The 22,369-nt window shown below is 43.1% G+C and overlaps 1 protein-coding gene across 2 annotated transcripts in view; it reads left to right on the forward strand.

Annotated features, from left to right (window-relative positions):
• A1CF (APOBEC1 complementation factor) overlaps positions 1–22,369 on the forward strand; it is a 73,585-nt gene that overhangs the window by 42,774 nt on the left and 8,442 nt on the right. The window contains exons 5-8 of one of the 2 annotated variants that reach the window (XM_044659223.1): positions 6,759–6,923; positions 13,064–13,161; positions 15,149–15,422; positions 17,928–18,136. In XM_044659223.1, the coding sequence (XP_044515158.1) occupies positions 6,759–6,923; positions 13,064–13,161; positions 15,149–15,422; positions 17,928–18,136 (746 nt within the window). The remainder of the gene's footprint in view (positions 1–6,758; positions 6,924–13,063; positions 13,162–15,148; positions 15,423–17,927; positions 18,137–22,369) is intronic. The other variant, XM_044659224.1, reaches the window with a different exon arrangement.

A 22,369-nucleotide genomic window follows, 5' to 3' on the forward strand; every position in this document is an offset into this window, starting at 1 on the left:
AGGAAGAAAGGAAGGAAGGAAGGAAGGAAGGAAGGAAGGAAGGAAGGAAGGAAGGAAGGAAGGAAGGAAGGAAGGAAGGAAGGAAAAGAGGGAGGGAGGGAAGGAAAGAACCTGGAAAACAAAAGTATTTCAGAAATTCCAGATTCTCTTTGTCAGCAATTAAAAGCAAATGTTTAAAGGTTGAGGTGATATGTGGAGAAAGCACATGGTAGAAAACAAAATAAACAATTTGACCCTCATCACAAACTTTATCAGAGTAACACTTAAAAGAGCCAGAGGGTCTCTAGAGTAAAAGGAAGTGGGAAACTGTTGACTCTTTATGGGGTCACAAAACAACAAAAAAGACAAGTTGAGTCAATGGAGGGATCACTATTAATATCATGAATGACAGAACTATTACATCACAGGAGATGGCTAAAACTCCACATTTCCTTGCAAAACTGGAAAAGAGAAAAGAATACACCAAAGCAATCCTTGAATGTGAGGGGATTCTTCTTGTCAATTTTGTAGTCTTTGAACTAGTTGTCATCTTAAAGTGCCACAACATTCCCCCAGCACTCATTAATTATCACAATCTTGATCCCACACTCTTGGTTGGTTTCTCTCCTAAAATTATATGAAATAGACCCAAACATCATGAAAGTGCCAGAGGATTTGATATTTTTATGGAAAATATCTCTATTTAAAGTCTACCACCCTTGGGCCATAGGAATGTAGATATAGATTGGGAATGGACTTTTAAGGTCATTTAGTTCAATCTTCTCTTAAAACAGTTGAAGTAGAACTGAAATTACCTGGTCAAGTCACACATGTAGTAAGAAGTAGGGTCAGGATTTGAACTCAAGTTCCGCATAAAAATGTCAAGAACAGTTGATATAAAATATATTTTTCAGGGAGATCATTTAAGCCTGTTGTGGTTCTGCCTACTGTTAAACCTGCTATTGTCTATCCCAAACAAACTAGAATATGCCCTCCATGTTAAAGAGGCAGCCCTGATGAGTCTTACCTCAAAAGAGCAGTGAAGGACAAGATGAATAGTAATAAAGATGCCAAAAGCTGACATTGAAAAGTACTTTAGGGTTGACAAAACTTAATTTATTGAATTTGAGCTTCACAATGACCCTTTGAAGCAGAGCTTAGTAGATATTACCAAGCCTGTTCTCAGCTGACAAGCATAGTCTCAGAGAGCTTCTTCCCCAAGGTCACACAGCCAGGAAATGTCAGAGCAGGATTTAAACTCAGTTCTCCCTGTCTCCAGGTCCAATCCAGAAGTATTTACTGTGTGTGTAGGATTCAGGCAAGCTGTAGTCTCAGTGAGACCAAGTTTAAAAAGTGGTCCAAGTCCACTCTCTGGTTATTCACTTAAATCAGTCCAAGAAAGGAAGACAAAATGAATTCTTCCTGCAGGATTTCATAAGGAATAGACTTCACTAATTAGACTAATCAAAAGTAACCAACCACAGCTGGGGCTGCCACTATGGCACCACAGACAGAGCATTGGACTTGGAGTCAGGAGGACTGAGTTTGAATTCTTCCACAGCTATTTAAGACCATGGGCAAGTCCCAAACCCTCCAAACCTCGGTTTCTTTATTAAATGAGGATATCGTTAGCCCCTGCCTTACAAAGCTGTTACAAGAAATGATGCAATTATATCACTGTATAAATCTTAAAAACCCACATAATACCAGTCATCATTCTGCTACCAGTTTGTTTCCACTGATTACTCCAACTAGGGTCAAAGCATTATGTCTGAGTTCTCAAAGCACCCTTGAAATGACCAAGCAGCCTCAGACAGTGTGACCTCGACTGCCTCAGAAAGCCTCTGAAATCTCATACACAAAATATGAGAAGCCTGACAGGAGGCCAATGGAGAGGTACCAAACATAGCCACAGCACACAGCAATCAAAGAGAGGACGAGCAGACAGGGACGTTGCTGCCCTGGTCACCTTCCATATGCCGCACAGGATGGATGGGAATTAGCACTCTTAGGTACCAATGAGCACCTCACTAAGATCTGCAGAGACAGGACCACTTCAGAGGACTCTCCTGGGAACCTGCAAAGTGCCACCAGGACCTTCCCAAACCAGGGAGGTTGACTCAGATCTGGAACACACTGCAAGCAACCTCAAGGATTTTTGCCCCAAGAATTCACCAGGGTAAAGACTATTGCCTGATACAAGAAATCAAGTTCATGCTTAGTTATAGAATCACAGCATGGGATGGAACCCCAAGGTCCATCTAGTCCAACTTAGAATCCTCTCCAGTACATATTTAGTAAGCTTTGCCTGAAGATCTCCAGCTATTTCTTTCCACATTTAGACAGCTCTCAAGGTCAACATTTTTTCTTCCCCTGACCTCAAACCTAAACTTACCTCTTTCCAGTTTCTACCCAGCATTCCTAGTTCTGCCCTCTGGATCAAGGAGAGCCAGTCAGATCTGTCTTCCCCTATTAATACTTGAAGGCAAACATTTTTGTAAAACTCCTTTAAATCCTCCACTTCACTTCCCCCTCCTCCCTTTTCCATAATGGCCAATGTGGCAAAACTGAAAGCTATTCGGAATTGCTGCTTGCCAGAATGCTTGCTCAGCTCCCTGCTTTCAGGTTTGTCACTGTCCCTGGCCAGGGTGCTGACACAGCTAAAAACCGGAGCTCTGTGGCTACAAAGTACACGCTTGGCTCCAGATGCATCTTTCTTAAGTCCGGCTTGTTCTCTCACCTTAAAGGGCTGTAGGAATAAGTAGAAAAAACTCGAGCTCCCTTTTGGATAACTAAGGATATATTTGGCTTCCCCTCTTCTCCTTTTGGCATTCACTTTCCATTGGTAAGTCATGGGAACCTTGAAACTAACAGACGCTGGCCCTGAACTTATACTTGCCAAGATTCTGACCCCCCTAGAATGAGCACAAGCTCAGTCCCTAATCAGATGGGCCCAGGAAAAGGTAGTTTATTAGAAGAGCTTCAGTGGGCCAAAATAAAATGGCACCAGTATACCTTACATAGTTCTCTTAGTTGGTCATCTCACATTAAAATGCCTCTTCAAAAAGATTACCATGAAGGGGCAGCTGGGTAGCTCAGTGGATTGAGACTAGAGACAGCAGGTCCTAGGTTCAAAGGCGGCCTCAGACACTTCCCAGCTGTGTGACCCTAGGCAAGTCACTTGACCCCCATGGCCCACCCTTACCACTCTTCCACCAAGGAGCCAATACACAGAAGTTAAGGGTTAAAAAAATGATTACTATAAAAAAGATTACCATGAAGATAGTTGCAGTATCTGTCTCAGAAGTGATGATGTAGAGATATTAATGAAGAACAGAGTGATCTCAAAAAACCTGGGAAGACCTACAGGAACATCAGTTCATCAGCAAAGTTGGCATCAGAAAAATGAAGGGGAGCAGAACCATAAGAGTATTGCATACAGTAACAGCAATATTGTATGATGATCAACTGTGAATAGCCCAATTATTCTCAACCATACAGTGATCTAAGACAATTCCAATGACTGGTGATTAAAAAATGTCATTTGCCTCCAGAGAAAAAACTGATAAGAGTCTGAATCTAGAACAAAGCATACCATATTTCGATTTCTTCCTTCATTTTTGTTTTTTCTGAGATCTCTTCCACAAGAATGATTAATATGGGAAAAAAATTTTTATGTTATTGCACATATAACATCTATATCAGATTGTTTACCATTACAGGGGAGGGCAGAAGAGAGAGAGAAAATTTGGAACTAAGAAAAAAAATTTTTTTGTGATGAATCTTAAAAATTATTTTTACATTTAATTAAAGGAAAATAAAATGTTATTTTTAAAAAGATGAAGAGACAGACTACTAAGAACTCAATAATTCCCTATAAATCAAATCAACACTCATTTAGCATTCCATTAATTCAATGGAACCTGGGGTGGAAAGGATGGCCAAAAAAAATGTTAAAAATATGTCTCAGGATTAAGAAACCAAAGAGACCTCAAAGTGTATAGATTATGCAAATTAATCAGACCTACCTCACATGAAATCTTTACTGGAAAAAAGTGTCAAGGAGCACGGGATGTGAAAGCACCAAATAACATCACAAAAATGAAACATTATAATTTAACAGACAGGAAGTGACTAGCAATTGATGCAACAGCCATTTTCCAAACATCTGTCTTTACAGTCAGATAAGTGACTTGTCAGAGTAAAGGTCATCCAAGCCAAACAAGGGAAAAGAGTAAATATGAAAACAGAAAGAATTCAAAGAAGTGACAAGTTTATGGACAGCTTGGTAAAAGAGGCCCCATTAGGACCAATCATCCAAGAGTAGTTAAAGTTCAAAATGGAAGGGCAATAAACAGACAAAAGAAAATGGTAAAGATCTGTCAAGATTTTTATTACCATTTTCTCCTTCAGGGATAGGGAAGCCCCAATATTTAACTATTACATTCCAGTCCAAAATGTGCTTCACGAAGACACAGAATTCAGATGAGAGTGCTCAGGCATAGGTTTAGGCAGTGAAAGGTAAATAATCAGCCTCTGAATGTGTTAAACTACACGTGGAAAATAGGAACTTCTCTGTAGACAGAATCTGTCATCTTTCCTTCCATGTCCTGGAAGTTTTTGTCATTTTCCAAAAAAAACAAAAGTAATTTTTGAATGGACACCACAGTTTATCATGTGTTTTAATTAAGTAACTCCAAATCTTGCAACATCTAGAATTCTTATATTTACTTTGGATTTGTCATTTGTTGTTTGTGGAATATATCCTGGTTTATGACAATAATGACAGACTTGGAGGATACCTTTGGCTAAACTCCCTGTGAAAAGTATCTCCAAACTTGGCTACATAGATCTGATTGGGCATAATATAATGCTGGATCCACACTCAACTTTTCTACATGATTGAATATATTAGAGCAAGTGATGGTGAATCTATGGCATGCATGCCAAAAATGGCACACAGAGCGTTCTCTTTGGGAATGTGTACCACCATTCCCCCCGCCATATTCACTACTAGAAAGGTAGAGAGACTATGGCAGAGCTGCTCCCTTCCATTCCCACTAATGACATTTTTTCAATCCACCCCTCTGCCCCTTAGCCCAATGGGAGCATACAGGGGGTAAGGAGAGCGGCTCATAGGTGGCTCAGGCCACTCCCCTCCCCTCTCTACACTCACTGAGAACATTCCTCACTTCACCTACCCCTCCACTCAGCAGCCCAATGGGAGTGCTTTCTCCCTCTCCTGTGTGGGATGGAGTGGGGAAGGGGCAAGGTACACCTGGCATTTGGTGAAGTGACATGGCATGTCATGTGGTCTCAAGGGTGGGCACAGAACACCATCTCTAAAAGGTTCACCATCACTGTATTAGAGCTCATGCTCTTCCAGAAAAACATGTGAGAACCCAGAGTTACCTCCAAAGTATGATGAGACTTCAGGAGGTGACTTGAGTGGAGGCATTCTCTGACATTCTACTGCATTTCCTAGGTAGTATTAGCAGCTCCCATGAAATGAATTCTCATCTCTAGGCTGAGGATTTTCAGATCTAATTTTCCAGCCCCAACTTCTTTGTTTACCTCATATCTCCAGTTGCTGATTAAACATCTCAAACTAGATGTCCAGTAGACCTCTCAAATTCAACATGTCCAAAAGCACCACAAGTCCACTCCACTCATCCATGTCCAATTTAGTTGCCAAACTGATTTTCCTAAGGTGCAGTTCTGACCATCATATGCACATGCACAATTTCCTGGCTTCCTTTAAGATCCAGACACAACCCAACTTTCTCCAAGAAGGCTCTTCTGAACTTTCTTCATTCTGGTGCCCTTTCTCTGTCGATTAACACCGATTTATCCTTATGCCTTGTTGGCACATAGTTAATTACATGTTGTCTCCTCCATTAGACTATGAGTTCCTTGAGTACAGGAAATGGTTTTTGCCATTCTTTGTATGCCATTCACTTAGCACAGTACCTCGTAAATGGTAGGTACTTAATAAGTTTGACTGACTGTGCGAATAACATAGTAGATAAGTTTTAGGAACTAAAGAGATCCAAGAGGTCCCTTCATGCCTGTTTCCAAACTCATTTCTACTTACAGACACATGAATCATATGATTTCTCTACCAGTCAACATTTGTGTCTGAGTGGGCAGCTGGGTGGCTCAGTGGATTGAGAGTCAGACCTAGAGATGGAAGGTCTTGGGTTCAAATCTGACCTCAGACACTTCCTAGCTGTGTGACCCTGGGCAAGTCATTTAACTCTCATTGCCTAGCCCTTATCACTCTTCTGCCTTGAAACCAATACACAGTATTGATTCTAAGACAGAAGGTAAGGATTATACATATATGTATATGTATATGTGTATATATTTGTGTCTGATCCAGAATGTATCACAAGGGCCACCTTCTACTCTAAATGTTTGCTTCTCTCTGCCTAATTTCACCTAGTTCAAACTTCCTCATTTTATAAAGCGGGAAACTGGCACAAAGAATGAAAGTGACCTACATAAGGCCAACAATTACCAAAGCAACAGAGCCTGGAAGGAATTCCTGTGTGTGGCAGCTAGCCTCTAGGGTCAGATCTTGGCCCTTGGACAAGTCATTTTACGTTTGGGGGCCTCATTTTCTACATCTGTAAAATGAGAGAGTTGGACTAGATAATTACTAAGTTTCTCTTGGGACTTAAATCTCTGAACCTGTAATTAATGGCATCGGATCAGGACTATCTGCTGCTACCTCAATCACTATTTTCATCAATAATTCCTTTGGTCCTTCTCAATAGGGAGGATTCAGTTGTGGGGACATCCCATTGCAGTAGACTGGGCAGAACCAGAGGTGGAGGTTGATGAAGACACAATGTCTTCTGTGAAAATCCTTTATGTGCGAAATCTCATGCTGTCTACCTCTGAAGAGAGCCTGGAAAAGGAATTCAACAGTATTAAACCAGGTAAGGACTTCCATAGGATATGACCCTCCTGTTTGGAGAGTGGGGGTGAGGGGAGGATCCATACATTTGGCCTTGATACAAATCCTCATGGATTTCACCTGGACTGATCCTATATTCTGAGAGGTGAATATTGAGTAAGTAAATGAAAAGATGAAATATTGCACCTTGGAAATATGACAAGATGGGATTTATCAGAAAAAAGATCTAGGGTCAGTGGAGTAGAATATTATTGAGTCAACAGTGAAATATGGTAGCTAGATCTCAGATCTAATTATTGGCTACAATAAGAGGTCCAAGGGTATAGAATTAGCAAGGTGATAGTCCTACTGAACTGGGTGGACTGATATGGAACCAGGGCATCATAGTGGTTCAGGAAGGACATTGGTAAGTTGAAGAGCTTCCAGGGAAGAGCAAAGCTACTTAAGAACATGCCATATGAGGGTTGGTTGAAGGAACTGGGGACGCTAGCATAGACAAGAAAACAGCCAGGGAAACATTGGATCAATATTTAAGAATTTGAAAGACTGTATTATGGAATTGGGGTTAATATTATTCCGTTGGGCCCCAGAGAGAAGAAGGAGGAACTATGGGTAGAAGTTACAAAGAAGCAAACTTGGGCTTGCTTGTAGGAAAAACTTCCTCAACTGCCCTCAAGTGGCATGTGCTGGCTCAAAAGGTGGGGGATTCCCCCTTGCTAGTGATTTTTAAGCAAAGATAAGAAGGGGTATCTAGATGGCTCAGTAAGAGAAAGCCAGAACGGGAAATAGGAAGTCCTGAGTTCAAATTTGACCTTAGATACTTCCTAGCTATGTGACCCCAGGCAAGTCACTTAACCTTAACTGCCTAGCCCTTGCAACTCTTCTGCCATGGATCTAATATTTAGTATCAATTCTAAGACTGAAGATAAAGATTTTTTTTTAAAAAAGCAAAGATAAAAAGACAGAGCTCTTGAAAAGAAATTTATTTTGTGGCACTAAAAGGAAAAGAAAAATCCTGAGGTGGTCCCAAACCAATGTTGAGCTTCTGTTTTAAGATTCAAAGTTAATCCAAATGTTATTTTCTCTGCAGAATTCTTAAAGTATTGGAAGGAATTTGGATTAAGATTGGATCAAAACTACTTTGACTTGGGGTTTCTGTTCACAGGAACATTGTCACCTTTGCCAAGGCAACCGGTGAAATCTATTGTCTTCACCCAAAAAAACATAAAAACATTATTTTCTCCTGCTTCCCACAGAGCGAAATTCCTCACACTGAGCTATCGTGTACAGAGCTGAAAGAACTGTGTTACTTATATAAAAGCAACACTGCAATCCCTCTGGCTAAAATCAAAGAAATATCTTTGTGCAGATGGAGAATGATTGGTCATTGTATCACCAGCCATCCTATGGATGTCTGAACAAGGTCACAGAATCACAAGACTTCAGCTGGAAATGACTTCAGAGGCCTCTAACCCTACCTTTGCTTGAAGAATATCATCTACTATCATGCCCCCAGCTCGTATTTATCCAGCCTTTGCTTAAAGAGCCCTAGGGAGGGGGAGTCCACTGCCTTCCATGGCAACCCATTCTGCTTTTGAATAGCTCTTATTCTTAGCAAACCTAGCTAGAAATCAGACCCAAATTCACCTCTTTCAACTTCCATTCATTGCTCCAAAACCAAGATGAATAAGTCTAATCCCTCTTCTGCATGGTGGCCCTCAAGATGCTTGAAAGGCATTATGTTGTTCTCCCTTGTGGGACTTCTCTTCTCCAAGATAAACATTCCCAACTTCTTTATAGAGCACCTTCTCAGGGTCCTTTCTTAGCTGCCTTCCTCTGGGAGCTTTCCAGTTTATCTGGGTCATCTCTTAAACTGTGATGCCTCATTCTGAACACAATTACTCCTCATGTGTTCAGACCAGAATAGAGTACCTAAGACTATTATTTTCCTAGTCCTGGGTGCTATGTCTTTCTGAGTGCTGCCTGAGACCCTTGAGAAACTTTGAACTACATCTTAATACTTGAATAAACAAAGCCAACTTTGTCCACACTAAAAAGAAAAAAACAAATCCCAAGTTAGTTTACCTTCCTTTTTTTTAATTTGAAAATTTTAAATTAATTAATTAATTCAGAAAATTTTTCCCTGGTTACATGATTCATATTATTTCCCTCCCCTCCTTCCATTCCCCTCCCATAGCCAATGAGCAATTCTACTGGGTTTTACATGTGTCATTGATCAGGACCTATTTCCATATTATTGATATTTGCATTAGAGTGATTGCTTAGAGTCTACATCCCCGATCATATCCCCATCAACCTATGTGATCAAGCAATTGTTTTTCTTCTGTGTTTCTACTCCCACTGTTCTTTCTCTGTATGTGGAGAGCACCTTTCTCATAAGTCCCTCAAAATTGTCCTGGATCATTGCATTGCTGTGAGTAGCAGAGTCAGTTACATTGGATTGTACCACAGTGTATCGGTCTCTGTGTATAATGTTCTCCTGGTTCTGCTCCTTTCACTCTGCATCAGTTCCTAGACGTCATTCCAGTTCACATGGAATTCCTCCAGTTTATTATTCCCTTGAGCATAATAGTATTCCATCATCAACAGATGTCACAATTGGTTTAGCCATTCCCCAATTGAAGGACATCCCCTCATTTTCCAATTTTTTGCCTCCACAAAGAGTGCAGTTTACCTTCCTTTTAAGAACTAGTTGATCATATTATTCTTGAATCTTATCCTCCTTTAATTTCATAATATTCTTAGTTTTAACCACAAAGGCACCTCTTTTAACAATCCATATTAAATCTAAGGTCCTGTGAATCAATGTTTTAAGTATAAGAAACATTAAGTATCATCAAAAAATTGGTTTGAACTACTACTACTATTACTACATTCATCCATAGTCTTAACATAGGAGAATACTATTCTGCTAATTCACATTTAATGTGTGTGCCACTAGGAGCCTCAGATCTTCATTACCATACTCAGATTTCATGAGTATTTCCCAACCTGTATGTGGGCTCTTGGCTTTGTTTCCCATGGCTTTCTACTTGGTATAAATCTATCTGTAGGACTTCATCATGACCTAGATGGATTATTTCTCTAATTTTTCAAGATCACTCTGAATTCTTTTCTCTTCTTCCAAACAATTAATAGGTCGCACCTGAGCAGGTTCATCTGCAACTTCCATGTGCACCAGGCCAATCCCTTTAATTCCCAAACTAGGAATGGCTGCCTCCTATTGGAAGTCAATCAAAGGGCTGTTGACTTTCCCAGGAGGATGCTAAGTCATTGGTAATCCACCTTAAAGAACCTCATAATATTGTGGACAGAGAGCCCTGGACTTGGTGCTACAGAGAACTGGATTCAGCCCCTGCTTCGGACTCTTCCTGATCCTGAGCAAGCCTCAGTTTCATTCCCTATACAATGAGGATATCAATATTGATAGGTATACTAACCTCACAGAATTTTCATGAGGCTCAAATAAGATAGTGCCCTTAAAACATGTTTTATTGTTGTCATTCAGTTATTTTCAGTCATGTCTGACTCTCTGTGACCCGATTTGGGGTTTTCTTGGCAAAGATATTGGAGTGGTTGGCCATTTCTTTCTCCAGCTCATTTTACAGATGAAGAAACTGAGGCAAACAGGATGAAGTGACTTCCCAGGGTCACACAGCTAGGAAGTATCTGGGGGTAAAATTTGAACTCAGGACTTCCAGACTACCAGAAAACATTTTACTGATCAGGGAGTGCTATAAAAATGTCTGTTGGTTTGCATTTCTTTGCTTTTCTAGGTATCAGGGATCTCTAGAACCCCACAAGTAGCTCTATAACGACAGCTGGTGGCTTCTAAAGACAGTTTTCATGGAGTCCTGGTGTAAAGTGGATAAAGGCAAACATTTGGAATGCAGCCTATTGTATTTTCTAACATGGCCATTCCAAGAGAAAACTCTTCCTCCCTATTGCTCAGTGCCTCGGTTTCCTTATCTGTAAAAATAAGGGAATTAGAATTATGACCACTAATTTCCCTTCCAGATCCAAATCTGTGATGCTATCATCCTCTGACCTTCAGAATTGAACCTTCCTTCCCATTAACCACAACACACACACACACACACACACACACACACACACACACACACACACACTCACACAACTGATAAAAGAACATCTGACATTGTTTGTAGCACTCTGCCCCCTCTGTCCCTCTCCTTTTCCCTGAGAGGAGGGAGGAATGCTACCTTTCCTGGGTTATCCTATTGCCCCAGAGTTTGGCTTGGCCCTTGTAGCTTGAACCATTTTCCCTCTCTGCTCTTGGTTGGCCTCCCACCCGCTAGGAGTGAGGAACGCTTCTGTTTATCAGTTACAGCTGATTTTTTTTAAAAAGACTTCAAAGGCGGGGCAGCTGGGTAGCTCAGTGGAGTGAGAGTCAGGCCTAGAGACAGGAGGTCTTAGGTACAAACCCGGCCTCAGCCACTTCCCAGCTGTGTGACCCTGGGCAAGTCACTTGACCCCCATTGCCCACCCTCACCACTCTTCCACCTATGAGACAATACACTGAAGTACAAGGGTTTAAAAAAAAAATACAAAAAAAAAAGACTTCAAAGGAAAGGCTGAAAGGCTAGTCATTTGCCAGTCTTTCCACCCAGCCCATCAGAGGGAGCCTGGGCTGTGTCTAAGCCTCATTAGTTAGAGCAAGAATGAGGCAAGACAATTCACCTTCTCTCCCAAGATAGCTTCTCCTGTGCGTGTGTCCCTTAATTGGTAGCCCAGACTCCCAGACTGCCTATTGTACTCATGTCTTTTCATGCTCAGAGAGAGAATAAATGGCAAAGAGCTGATGGATGGTAATGAAAGTCTGCTTGGAAGGGAAACACGCCTCCAGGAGATCCTAGCAAGGAGACAACAAGTTTTGTTCTGCTGTGGTCTCACTTCTCTAACGTCTAAGATGAAAATGAGCAGCGAAGGCAGATTAGGGGAGCTTCCAACTTGACTTTAAGTTGGCAGTGCCTGGAAGACATCTAAGATTTCACTGCCCTCTGACAAGAGCACTTGGAAAAAAAGGCCAGATCCTCCTCCAGAGACAAATGGCCACCGTTATGGGGGCTCACAGGCTGGAATAGAACCCGAGCCCCAGCAGAGCCCCACAGGGTTCTTTCTGGAATGGTTCTCTAGATACAACTTTTACTTATCTAATTCTTTCCTGAATACACACGTATGCTTTGTTTGTTGAGTTTTTTTCTAACTAAAGCATACCTGAAAAGGCAGTTGGAAGCCAAATTGTGAGGCAGCATGGGACAAGTGAAAGAACGTTGGATTTTGGGGAGATGACCAAGGTTGGAACTGCAGCTTGGCTACTGGGTTAACTTATAACCTCAGACATGTTGCAAAACCTCACTGGGCTTCAATTCCTTATTTGCAAAAAAAAAAAAAAAAAAAAAAAAAAAAAGGGTTTGGCCGAAGACCACAGCAATTGGGGTAAGGACTCACTGTCTGGCAGGATCTGGGAAAACCGGAAAGCATTCTGACAGAATTAGCTTTAGGACAATAATGCAACAACACAATCAAGAGAAACTCCAAAGAGATCTGCGATTTAGAACTCAAAGGTCACATTATAAACAAATTGGAGGAACAAGGAGAAACAGAAGATGGGGAAGAGTCAAGAACCAAACAAGGGACACAGAAGATCACAGAACACATATTTATATTTTATGTAGACTACCAATTGTTATAGAAAATTCTTTTTCAGTCTGGGAGAGGAGAGAGAGGGGGGAGCAGAGGGGAAGCTCCCCTTCCTTCTTCTCAAAAAGGAAAGAGAATAGGAAAAAAAGTCAGAAGGAAGCACAGAAAAACAAGTCAGCTCTGAAACTTGCGTGTTTCCTTTATTGTGTACGCAAGGAAAGACAGAGTCTATCTAATAGAGCTTGACAGTGTCACATACAATCCTCTGCTACTGGACTCTAACGTACAGAAAAATGCCGTTTGATTTGGTGTTTGTTATTATGAGTTTTTTTTTTAACTTTTTAAGATGACATAAAATGAGGAGCTGGACTAGACGGCCTCGATAGTTTTGTGTTGTTCAGGTTGTCTCAGAAGCGACCGTGTGGAATTAGCCCTTTGCCATCTCTGTAATCGTTTTATTCTCCTGATTCCTTGCAGGATCTGTGGAGAGGGTGAAGAAAATCCGAGACTATGCTTTCGTACACTTCAATAACCGCGAAGATGCAGTGAATGCCATGAAAGTTTTAAATGGAAAGGTAATACAGGAATGAGAGCCAATGAGGGGCTTCCATACATGGCGGGGAGACGCCTGTACCCCATAATGGCCAGAAGTCCCAAAAAGGAGTTTGATATGAATGCTGAGTTCATCTCAGGAGGTCAAGAAGCAGAATAGAGCTGGGAGAGAACATGGAAACTGTCTAGTCCAAGAGCCTCTTAGGATGGATGAGCAAGGGGCAGCTGGGTAGCTCAGTGAATTGAGAGTCAGGCCTAGAGACAGGAGGTCCTGGGTTCAAATCCGGCCTCAGACTCTTCCCAGCTGTGTGACCCTGGGCAAGTCACTTGACCTCCATTGCCCACCCTGACCATTCTTCTGCCTTAGAACCAATACACAGAAGTTAAGGGCTTTAAAATGTTAAAAAAAAAAAAAAAAAAAAAAAAGGGATGGATGAGGAAGCTAAAGCCTGGAGGTGTTCAATTCCTTGCTCAACATCACACAGGTAGTCAATGACAGGGTCCGAATTTGAACCCAGAGCTTCTGATTCCCAAACGAGTACATTTGCCACTGGAGGCCCTATCAGTCTTGGCTTACTTTCTCTCTCTTCTGTCATGAAGTAATGCTGCTTTTTCCACATGTTGATTCTGGGAGCAGCTTCTTTACATTTTGGTTACTTGTCAACAGTCATTTTATCATGGACTTTCTCTTCCCTTGATTGGCAATGGGCCTGGGAGTAGAGAGACCCGGCTGATCTCGCACCCAGGACAGGAGCTTCTGGTTCTCCAGGTTAGAGAGAGAGGCAGCATTGAAGCTAAGTTGGCACTGTCTTGAGGACTGGCACACATAGCACTGTTGGACTGGCCCATGTTCTGTGAGTGTCACAGTGCATGGAAATGAGGGCACAAGTGATGTACTAATGAGGGGGGCAGGGAGGAGACGTCATTGGAATGGTCCACCCTGGGGACCACCCCCATCGCCTAGGATTTGGTTAAGCGCCAGGGCAGAGAGCTGGGAGTGAGGAGAGACGTGGAGGGTCCAAACCAGGGTGGTTTGACATGAAGTCAAAAGGCTAGTCTGGGATGGTACAGAATTTCTCCAGATGCCAACTTCATATTCAAAGGGCTGAAAGAATAGGCTCAAAATCATAGGCTTAGAAGGGGCAACCGAGTGGCCCAGTAGAGAGAGAGCCAGGTGGAGGTGGGAGGTCCTGGGTTCAAATCTGACCTCAGACACTTTGCAGCTGGGTGTCCCAGGCAAGTCACTTAACCACAATTGCCCAGCCCTTACCACTCTCCTGCCTTCGAATGGATGCTGTATATCCATTCTAAGGCAGCCAGTAAGGATTTTAGGGAGAAAAAAATCATAGACTTAGAATTAGAGGAGTTCTGGAGACCGATTTTAGGCATATGGAATTGGCTGGAAGCAGACCTCAGCTCAGAGGGCAAAATTCAGGGATATGCGGGAGGTTTCCTTACTCAACCCGAGTCTCCCAAACCAGGACCTTTTATGGAAGTTACACATATTCCTCACCATTCGCCTCGCCAGATTGTTGTTCCCACCCTCCGCCATTACTCATGACTTAGCCCCGGGGCATAGACTAGACCAGTGATGGGCAACCGTTTGAGCTCGGTGTGTCAAAATTTGACAAAAAAACGAGCATCACTCAGGGGGAGGGGAGGGTGTCACTTTGAGAAAAATACCATAATTTCGTGATATTTATAGTTTAAATAACAAAAATGTATAGCTGTGATATATAACTGTATCTAATAAGCCAAAATAGGTAAATGAATGTAGGTAGAATTGCCATCTACAGTGCACAGAGTGTCTACACTACACTACAGCAATGTTTCATCCTCGGCACGCAGCCCCATATTTCGTGGCTCCGTGTGCGTGTCATAGGTTTGCCATCACTGGACTAGACCCAAGTAAATATAGACAGTGAGAGGCAGCAGTAGGAGAGCACAGATGCTCCCTGCACTTGTACCTTCCCTAGTCCTCACTTTCTCCTCCTTTTCTTGTTATCAAAGGTGTTGGATGGTTCTCCTATCGAAGTTACATTAGCCAAGCCGGTGGATAAAGACAGTTACGTGAGATACACCCGAGGCACCGGCGGCCGGGGCTCAGCGCTGCAAGGGGAATACACCTACCCCCTGGGACCTGTTTATGACCCAGCCGCAGCCTACCTGGGAGCCCCTGTCTTCTATGCCCCCCAGGCCTACGCAGCCATTCCAAACCTCCACTTTCCAGTGGCCAAGGGACACCTCGGCAACAGAGCCATCCTGAGGCCGCCTTCCATTAGAGGTAACGTCAGCCATTCAGCCTTCGGTTACTCACTCCTAAGATTTAAGTGATCGTAGTTTTAGCTGGATGATACGGGGATATCGGGGTGATGGGGATGGGCAATCGTCCACTGAAAATCACGTGTTGTGCCTACGGTATTAAGCGAGGAATCTTTTTTTTTTTTTTAAATCACATTACAACTGGTGAAAGTCTCCTATTTTCGCTAGAGAATAAGGAGAGGAAATGGAGAGCCTCCATTGAATATGGAGAAATGACTTGTTCTGAGCTGAGCCATTTGGTCACAGCCCAGTAGAAAGCCAGAATCCCGGCTTTGATTCTAAATCAAACAGCCTTCATAGGAATGATGATGATTATTCCAAACATGGAGCATCTCCGATTTCATCTCTGCAGCTACACCGTCCAGTTTACAGCTCTCTCCTTCTCCCCCCAACCCCACCGCCATTTTTATGACCTTCTAGCTCATTGGCATGGGGCACTCCCTCTGTCGACGCAGATTAGAATCCTCTAAGGTTGAGCCTGGGCAGGATGAGAGCAGCGAAAGGTAAAGAGGGCAAGAAACTAGTGAGAAAAGAACGGTGTAGAGTTGAGCTGGTTCACTAAGGTGCTGAGATGGAGAAGGGAAGGGAGTGCAGCCCATGCAGGTGTGAAGGGCTGGGAAAGAACAGAGAGGTGGAAGAGGGAGAATTCGCACTGAGAACCGAGAGCAGGGTTCGGAGTTATGGGGCAGAGGAAGAGGTTGGACAACAAAAAATTAATGAAAATTAAAGGAATTTCAGAGTTTGTGACCATCTAAGGGTTCCACTTGAGAATGATGGCCAGATTAAGGGTATGACCAGGACCGCACCAATCTCTGTATGTAGCTGAGGTGGTTTGGAGGAATAAACGTATGCCAAGAATCATAAGTGAGCCACTTCCTCCCTCTTGGCCCCAGTTTCCTCCTCTGTAAAAATGAAGGGACCAGACTAGACACACTGAAACTTATTAAGTGTGAAATATCATCTGCAAGGCACCAGGCTAAGTTCTGAGGCTACAAACAAGATCCCTTCCTAGCTCTGCATCTATGATCTCATGACCCAAAGAGACTGAGCTCAAAGACAACCAACTCGGTATAGTCCACTTACCACTAATGAAGAACCAAGCTGGAATGTCCATTCTATTGACATTGGGTGAAGAGTCCCACCTTTGCCACCTAACATAGCAGGATGCTTTCATCCGACTGCCATTTAGAAACGGGCATTGCATCTTCTCATGGGGATGTGAGGAAGGAAATGAACCTGTTTCTGAGGAATATTAGAGGATGAGGAATTAAAGTGCAATCAGAAAAGGAAACCACCAGTCTGACTGCCAGATCATATCTATTTCCTTTTATAAAAACTTCTAATAAATGCACAGCAATGCACAGAGAGAGAGAGACAGAGACAGAGACAGAGACAGAGAGAGAGAGAGAGAGAGAGAGAGAGAGAGAGAGAGAGAGAGAGAGAGAGAGAGACTTTCCTGTCTTAGATCACTTAAGCAGGGAGGAAGGCTACTAAAGAACATTTCACTGGACTTAGAACCAAACATTGCAAAGAATCACAACCCCGGAGTCGAAAGGGGCTCCAGAGCTAATGTAGTCCAACTCTTACCCTCGCCCTAATCCCCTTTACAGTATTCCTTTGCTTGAAGACCTGCTCTTTCTCCAGAAGGAGCCCACTACACTTTTTCTAGGGGGAATCATGACAATGAAGAATCCGAATTCTGTACCTTTAAAATGAACCAGTTGTAATGTGTGCATGGGGGAAGAGGAGGGAGGTAAGAATGTCCCCTGTTTTAAGCAAAGGGGGAAAAAATCTGTGTCGTGACTATTAAGGAACTAATGGGGCTGACTGAAGGAAGAGTAATTGGTATAATTATTTTTCCTCTCCCTTTATGCCATCAATGGCAAATCAAATCAGCATTGTGGCAAAAAAAAAAAAATAGTAAAGCTAAAATCAAAAGTAATCTGTGCATGAACTCAATGGAAAGTTAAGCCTCACATTGGCAGAACAAAGAAATAAATACGGGGAACTTAACCAAGACATCGATTGGCTTCCTTGCACCAATATCCCAATGTGCCTGCTGGCGATGCCTTTGACTATGCTGTTGAAGGAGAGTCCAAAGGCAAGATGGAGTATTCTGAGCGGGATGGTGATATTGCGTTGGCATCCCTCCATAAGTCATTTCACCATCTTACTCTCCAGCTAAATCTCTCTGAGAGTTAAGCTAATTACCAGCCGAAATTGGAATGGCACGTCGGGCTCAGGGATCCACCCTGGCGGAGCCTCCGTGTTCCTAGTGTCCTCTGAAGGCCACTCGATTTGTCCCATGAACTCTACTTTGCATTGAGTTTCATCCCATCAGGATCCCACGTGCTGAGCCATCTTCGGGGCATAATCAGTGTGATGGGGGCTAACTTTTCCATTACAGTAAGAATCAGGGTGATTTTCTGGTGGTTTGATTCAGTTTAATGCCTTCTTACGTTCCTAGAAATTTACATGAATGTCCCTGTAGGGGCTGCGGGAGTTAGAGGACTGGGCGGTCGTGGATATTTGGCCTACCTGGGCCGGGGGCGTGGCTATCAGGTCAAAGGAGACAAGAGGGCAGAGGACAAGCTCTACGACATTTTACCCGGCATGGAGCTCACGCCAATGAATCAAGTGACCTTAAAGCCTCAAGGAATGAAACTGGCTCCTCAGGTAAGTGGTTGCGACTGGAAGCAGCACAAAGCCCACAATATGGAAACTCTAACCTCTAAGCTATTTGGCTTTGTTCAAAGAAAACCAAATGAATATAAATTTGAACAGAATCGTAGAACGGAGTGTTGGAAGGGATCTCGGCAGCTCTCTAGACAGCTGTAGGAAAGGAACGTCCATCTCCCAATAATGTACTCAACAAGTACCTTTCTAGGCTCTACTGGAGGTCTTCCACTTAGAAGGACTTAGCGCCTATTAAAGCATCCCAGTCCATGTTTAAAAAAAAAAAGTCAGCCAAGTGATTCAGGAGGTAGAACGCCTGGCTTAGAGTCAGGAAGACATCTCTTCCTGAGTTCAAATCCAGCCTCAGCCACTTTCTAGCTGTGTGACCCTGGGCAAGTCACATGATCCCCATTACCTAGCCTTTACTGCTCTTCTGCCTTGGAACTAATATACAGTATTGATTCTATGATGGAAGGCAAGGATTAAAAAAAAGTACGTGGCCAGGCATAGATTCCTGGGGCATCCCAAGAGAAACCTCCTCCCTTGCTGACCTAGAACTATTGCCAACTATTCCTTGAGTCCTGACATCCCACCTGAATCCAGTGATATCAGTCTGATCCCTTCCTTTCCAAGTTCTCCGCAAAAATGCTCTCAGATGCTTTATTCAAAGCTTTGATAAAATCTGGGCAAATGGTACTCCCAGCATTCTCTGGGTCATCTTGTCCAAATAATCCCCAGAGCACCGAATGCGCATGTGTCCCTCTTCCAGTCCTCTTTGCCCTTTGGGAGGGCCTCAGATTTCGTTCCTGGTTTTGGTTTTCTCTGTGCTTTATTGCTTTCTTCACTCTGCATCATACAGAAATAGCTCCATATCTTTCATCATTCCTCGGGTACCACATATGTTCCTGGGGAAAGCTGGAGGCTTATGAAGGTGGAAGGAGGGCTGTCTTCACTCTGTATCGGCAGAAGTGATGAGTCTGCATCTTGTTGCTTGAAATAATCCTGTATTCCCCATATTGTTAGCCCAACCACTTGCTTGAGAGTGGAGGAATCATAGAACACAGCATCCTAAATATGGAGCTAGAAAGAATTTTAGAAGTCATCTACTCCAACTTCCTCATTTTACTAATAAGTAAACTGAGGCCCAGAGAGGAGATGATTTACTCAGGGTCATACAAATGGGTTTGGGGCCTTTAAATCCATTGTTCCTTCTATTATATCAGACTGTTTCCTTTTTGACCCTTTCTATAGCATTCTGAGCCTCAGACAAATTCTAATGTTCCTAGAGCTCCTAGGATGGTCCTGGGTAAGAAGCTACGAAGATCACGCTTTACCCATGAATGTCCGAGGCTACAGTTCTGGGTCCCTGGCTGTTTGCACATTGATTTGACCTTCATTTAGACCCTTGCTTGTCTTTTTTACGAAAGAGCCTGGGCCAGATTCCAAATTAACCAAAGGGATACTTTTCCCCAAGATGAGATTGCTTAGAAGGCCCCTGGGGCCCCTTCTAACTCTGAGATCCTGCCATTCTTTAAAGCAAAGTTCAAACTGCTCTTGATTCTTATGAGGCAGTTTGGTCTAGTAAACAGATTACTGGAATAGCCATCAGGCAGATCTGGGTTAGAATTCTGCCTTACATCTACTAGCTACGTAATTTTTGGAAAGTCATTTAACCTCTGGGAGACTCTGTTCTCTGCTTCTAAAGTGGGGATAATGATAGCACCTCCGACAGAGTTATTATGGGGATGAAATAACGAAATAGAGCTAATGTGCGATCCCTAAATTACTATGCAAACATGGGCTGTGATATGTCGCTATTAAAGAATTGCTGTATGTTTGTTACAAGGATTCTGTTCTTTTTCTTTGAAGTGGTGAGCAGTGGGAGAGAAGATGGATTTCTGTGCACTAAAAAAAGAGTCGTGTACTTCAAGTTGGCCAGATCATGGCCCAAATGCCTTCTCTCTCTGGTAGATAAGAAGCCACTCTTGGCCGCTCACTTAGCTCCATCTCTCTCTGTGTCTCCCAGAGCCTAGCCCAGAGCATGCACCCAACAAAGATAAACGAATGAGGCATGCACAGTAGGAGGTAGCTAATGATATGATTTGAGGTGTCTTCAGGTCTTCCCCCAAATATTAGCCCTGCAAGTGCCTGTCTCACTGTCTGATGACCATTTGGTTCCTTTGGGCTCTCAAGAACCTCCTATAAGCTGAGAGGATTAAGTCTTATTGACGAACACTTCTGTCAATCAGCTGAGCAAGATCTCACAGGCAGCCCAACAAGCCTCTGAGGCATGTGGGAACAGGGGTACCCTGGTGGGGGAGCTGAGAAGTGACAAGCAGCAGGAAGGGGGGAGCGTTGTTGATGGAGGAAATGAGAGAACATCAAGAACCAGCTTCACTGGGGGCAGCTGGGTAGCTCAGTGGATGGAGAGTCAGGCCTAAAGAAGGGAGGTCCTAGTTTCAAATCCAGTCTCAGTCACTTCTCAGCTGTGTGACCCTGGGCAAGTCACTTGACCCCCATGGCCCACCCTTACCACTCTTCCACCAAGGAGCCAATACACAGAAGTTAAGGGTTAAAAAAAAAAAAAAGCAGCTTCACTGACCACAAAATTGTGTCCTGGAGAGAGTATTAGCTTATTCAGGGAATCTCTCATCAACGATATTTCCAAATTCTGAGACGATGGCAGAGCCACTATTGAAATCTCTGTCCCAAACATGGTCTGTTTTCATGGTCTACAAAGCACAGTGAGTTGCCCCAGAGTGGCAGCTAAATGAAACACCTGAGCTGTGAAAAGCCAAGGGTGAACCTAGATGGCCTCTAGAATGGATCCCATTTGGAGCCCTGGAACTCCACTGTGGGACCACACAGGACAATGCAGGGCAGGAGGGAGACTCTGCCTGGAATACCAGAGGACAAGACCAAGGGTAGGATAGGGCCACATCTGGAGTCCTGAATAGGGTTGTCTTGCAAGTATTCTGTCGCCTTCTGGGAACCACACTAAAGAAAGAGCCTTCAAAAGTTTGAGGGTTCAAACCTTAGAGGCAGAACCACTAAGACAATGAGGGATGCCCAGATCATGTAAGAATCCACTGAATAAACTGGGGGTGCTTAACCTGGAAAAGAGAAGACCGAGGTTATCTTTGAGTATATGAGACATGATCCAAAGTGATGGATTGTGCTGAGGCAGAGGGTTCCCCTCCTAGGAAGTTCTCAAGAAGAGGCTGGGAAGGCTGAGGTTATCTTCAAGTATATGAGAAACTGTCCAAAGTGGAATGGATTGTGAGCCTCAAGAAGAGGCTGAATAACCACAACCTGGGTGTGCTATAGTGGGGACTCTTACATTGATGGCTTGGACTAGATGGTCCCTGAGGTCCCTTTCAATTTGAGTTACACTCCTACAAGGCAGAAGCAGGATTAATAGATGGAAGATGAGGAGAGGGAAGTTTAGGCTGGATATCACAGGTTAAAACATCCTATAGTCGGAGCCACCCAAATGAACAGACTCCCTCATTGGAGGTCAAACCAAGACTAGACGTCCACTTCTTTGGTTTGCCGGACAGAAAATTCCAGTTCCAATTTGTATTAGCCTAGATGGCCACTGAGGTGCAATTCTGTTATTCCATGATGTAATTCCAAAAGGATTATTGAAATAACATCCCTCAAATAGACTCATTTTGGAGAGCTCTTGCCATACACCTGTGCCCCGGGTCATTTCCTCTGCCTTGCACCTTGTGGACAGGAAGCATGTTACAGAATGAGCAGTAGTCTACTCTAGGCTGTCTTAGACACTGGTCATCACCTGAACTGTCTCTAGTCTGGAGAAAAGACCGAGACAGTTATTATGATTAATCAGTAAGCCTGGGGGCAAAATACCTAGAAAAAAGATGCCAGAAAGGATGAGAAGACAGAGGATTCCACAGACGGTCAACCGTGATAGGTCAGAAAAATGAAAGCGACCAAAGAAATACAGGACTGCCCATTGGGAATTTTTCCCTTGGACAAACTAATCATTTTCTTAGGTTTTTTCCACAAAGGGGACCCAGTGAATGGAAAGGAGGCTATTATCTACTTCCTGTGCTCTATAAATAAATTAAGGGTGATCCCAGGAAAGAAAAGTGGATCCAGCAGCCATCAAAATGCAAACAAAATAGAAATCATAATTTTAGGCATTTGGGACAAAGTTAAGAAGCCAACAGCAATGCAGAAAACATATTAGAGCAAATGGTGGGAAAA

Source organism: Gracilinanus agilis, chromosome 2 (genome assembly GCF_016433145.1).
Source record: "Gracilinanus agilis isolate LMUSP501 chromosome 2, AgileGrace, whole genome shotgun sequence".
Classification (NCBI taxonomy): Eukaryota; Metazoa; Chordata; class Mammalia; order Didelphimorphia; family Didelphidae; genus Gracilinanus; species Gracilinanus agilis.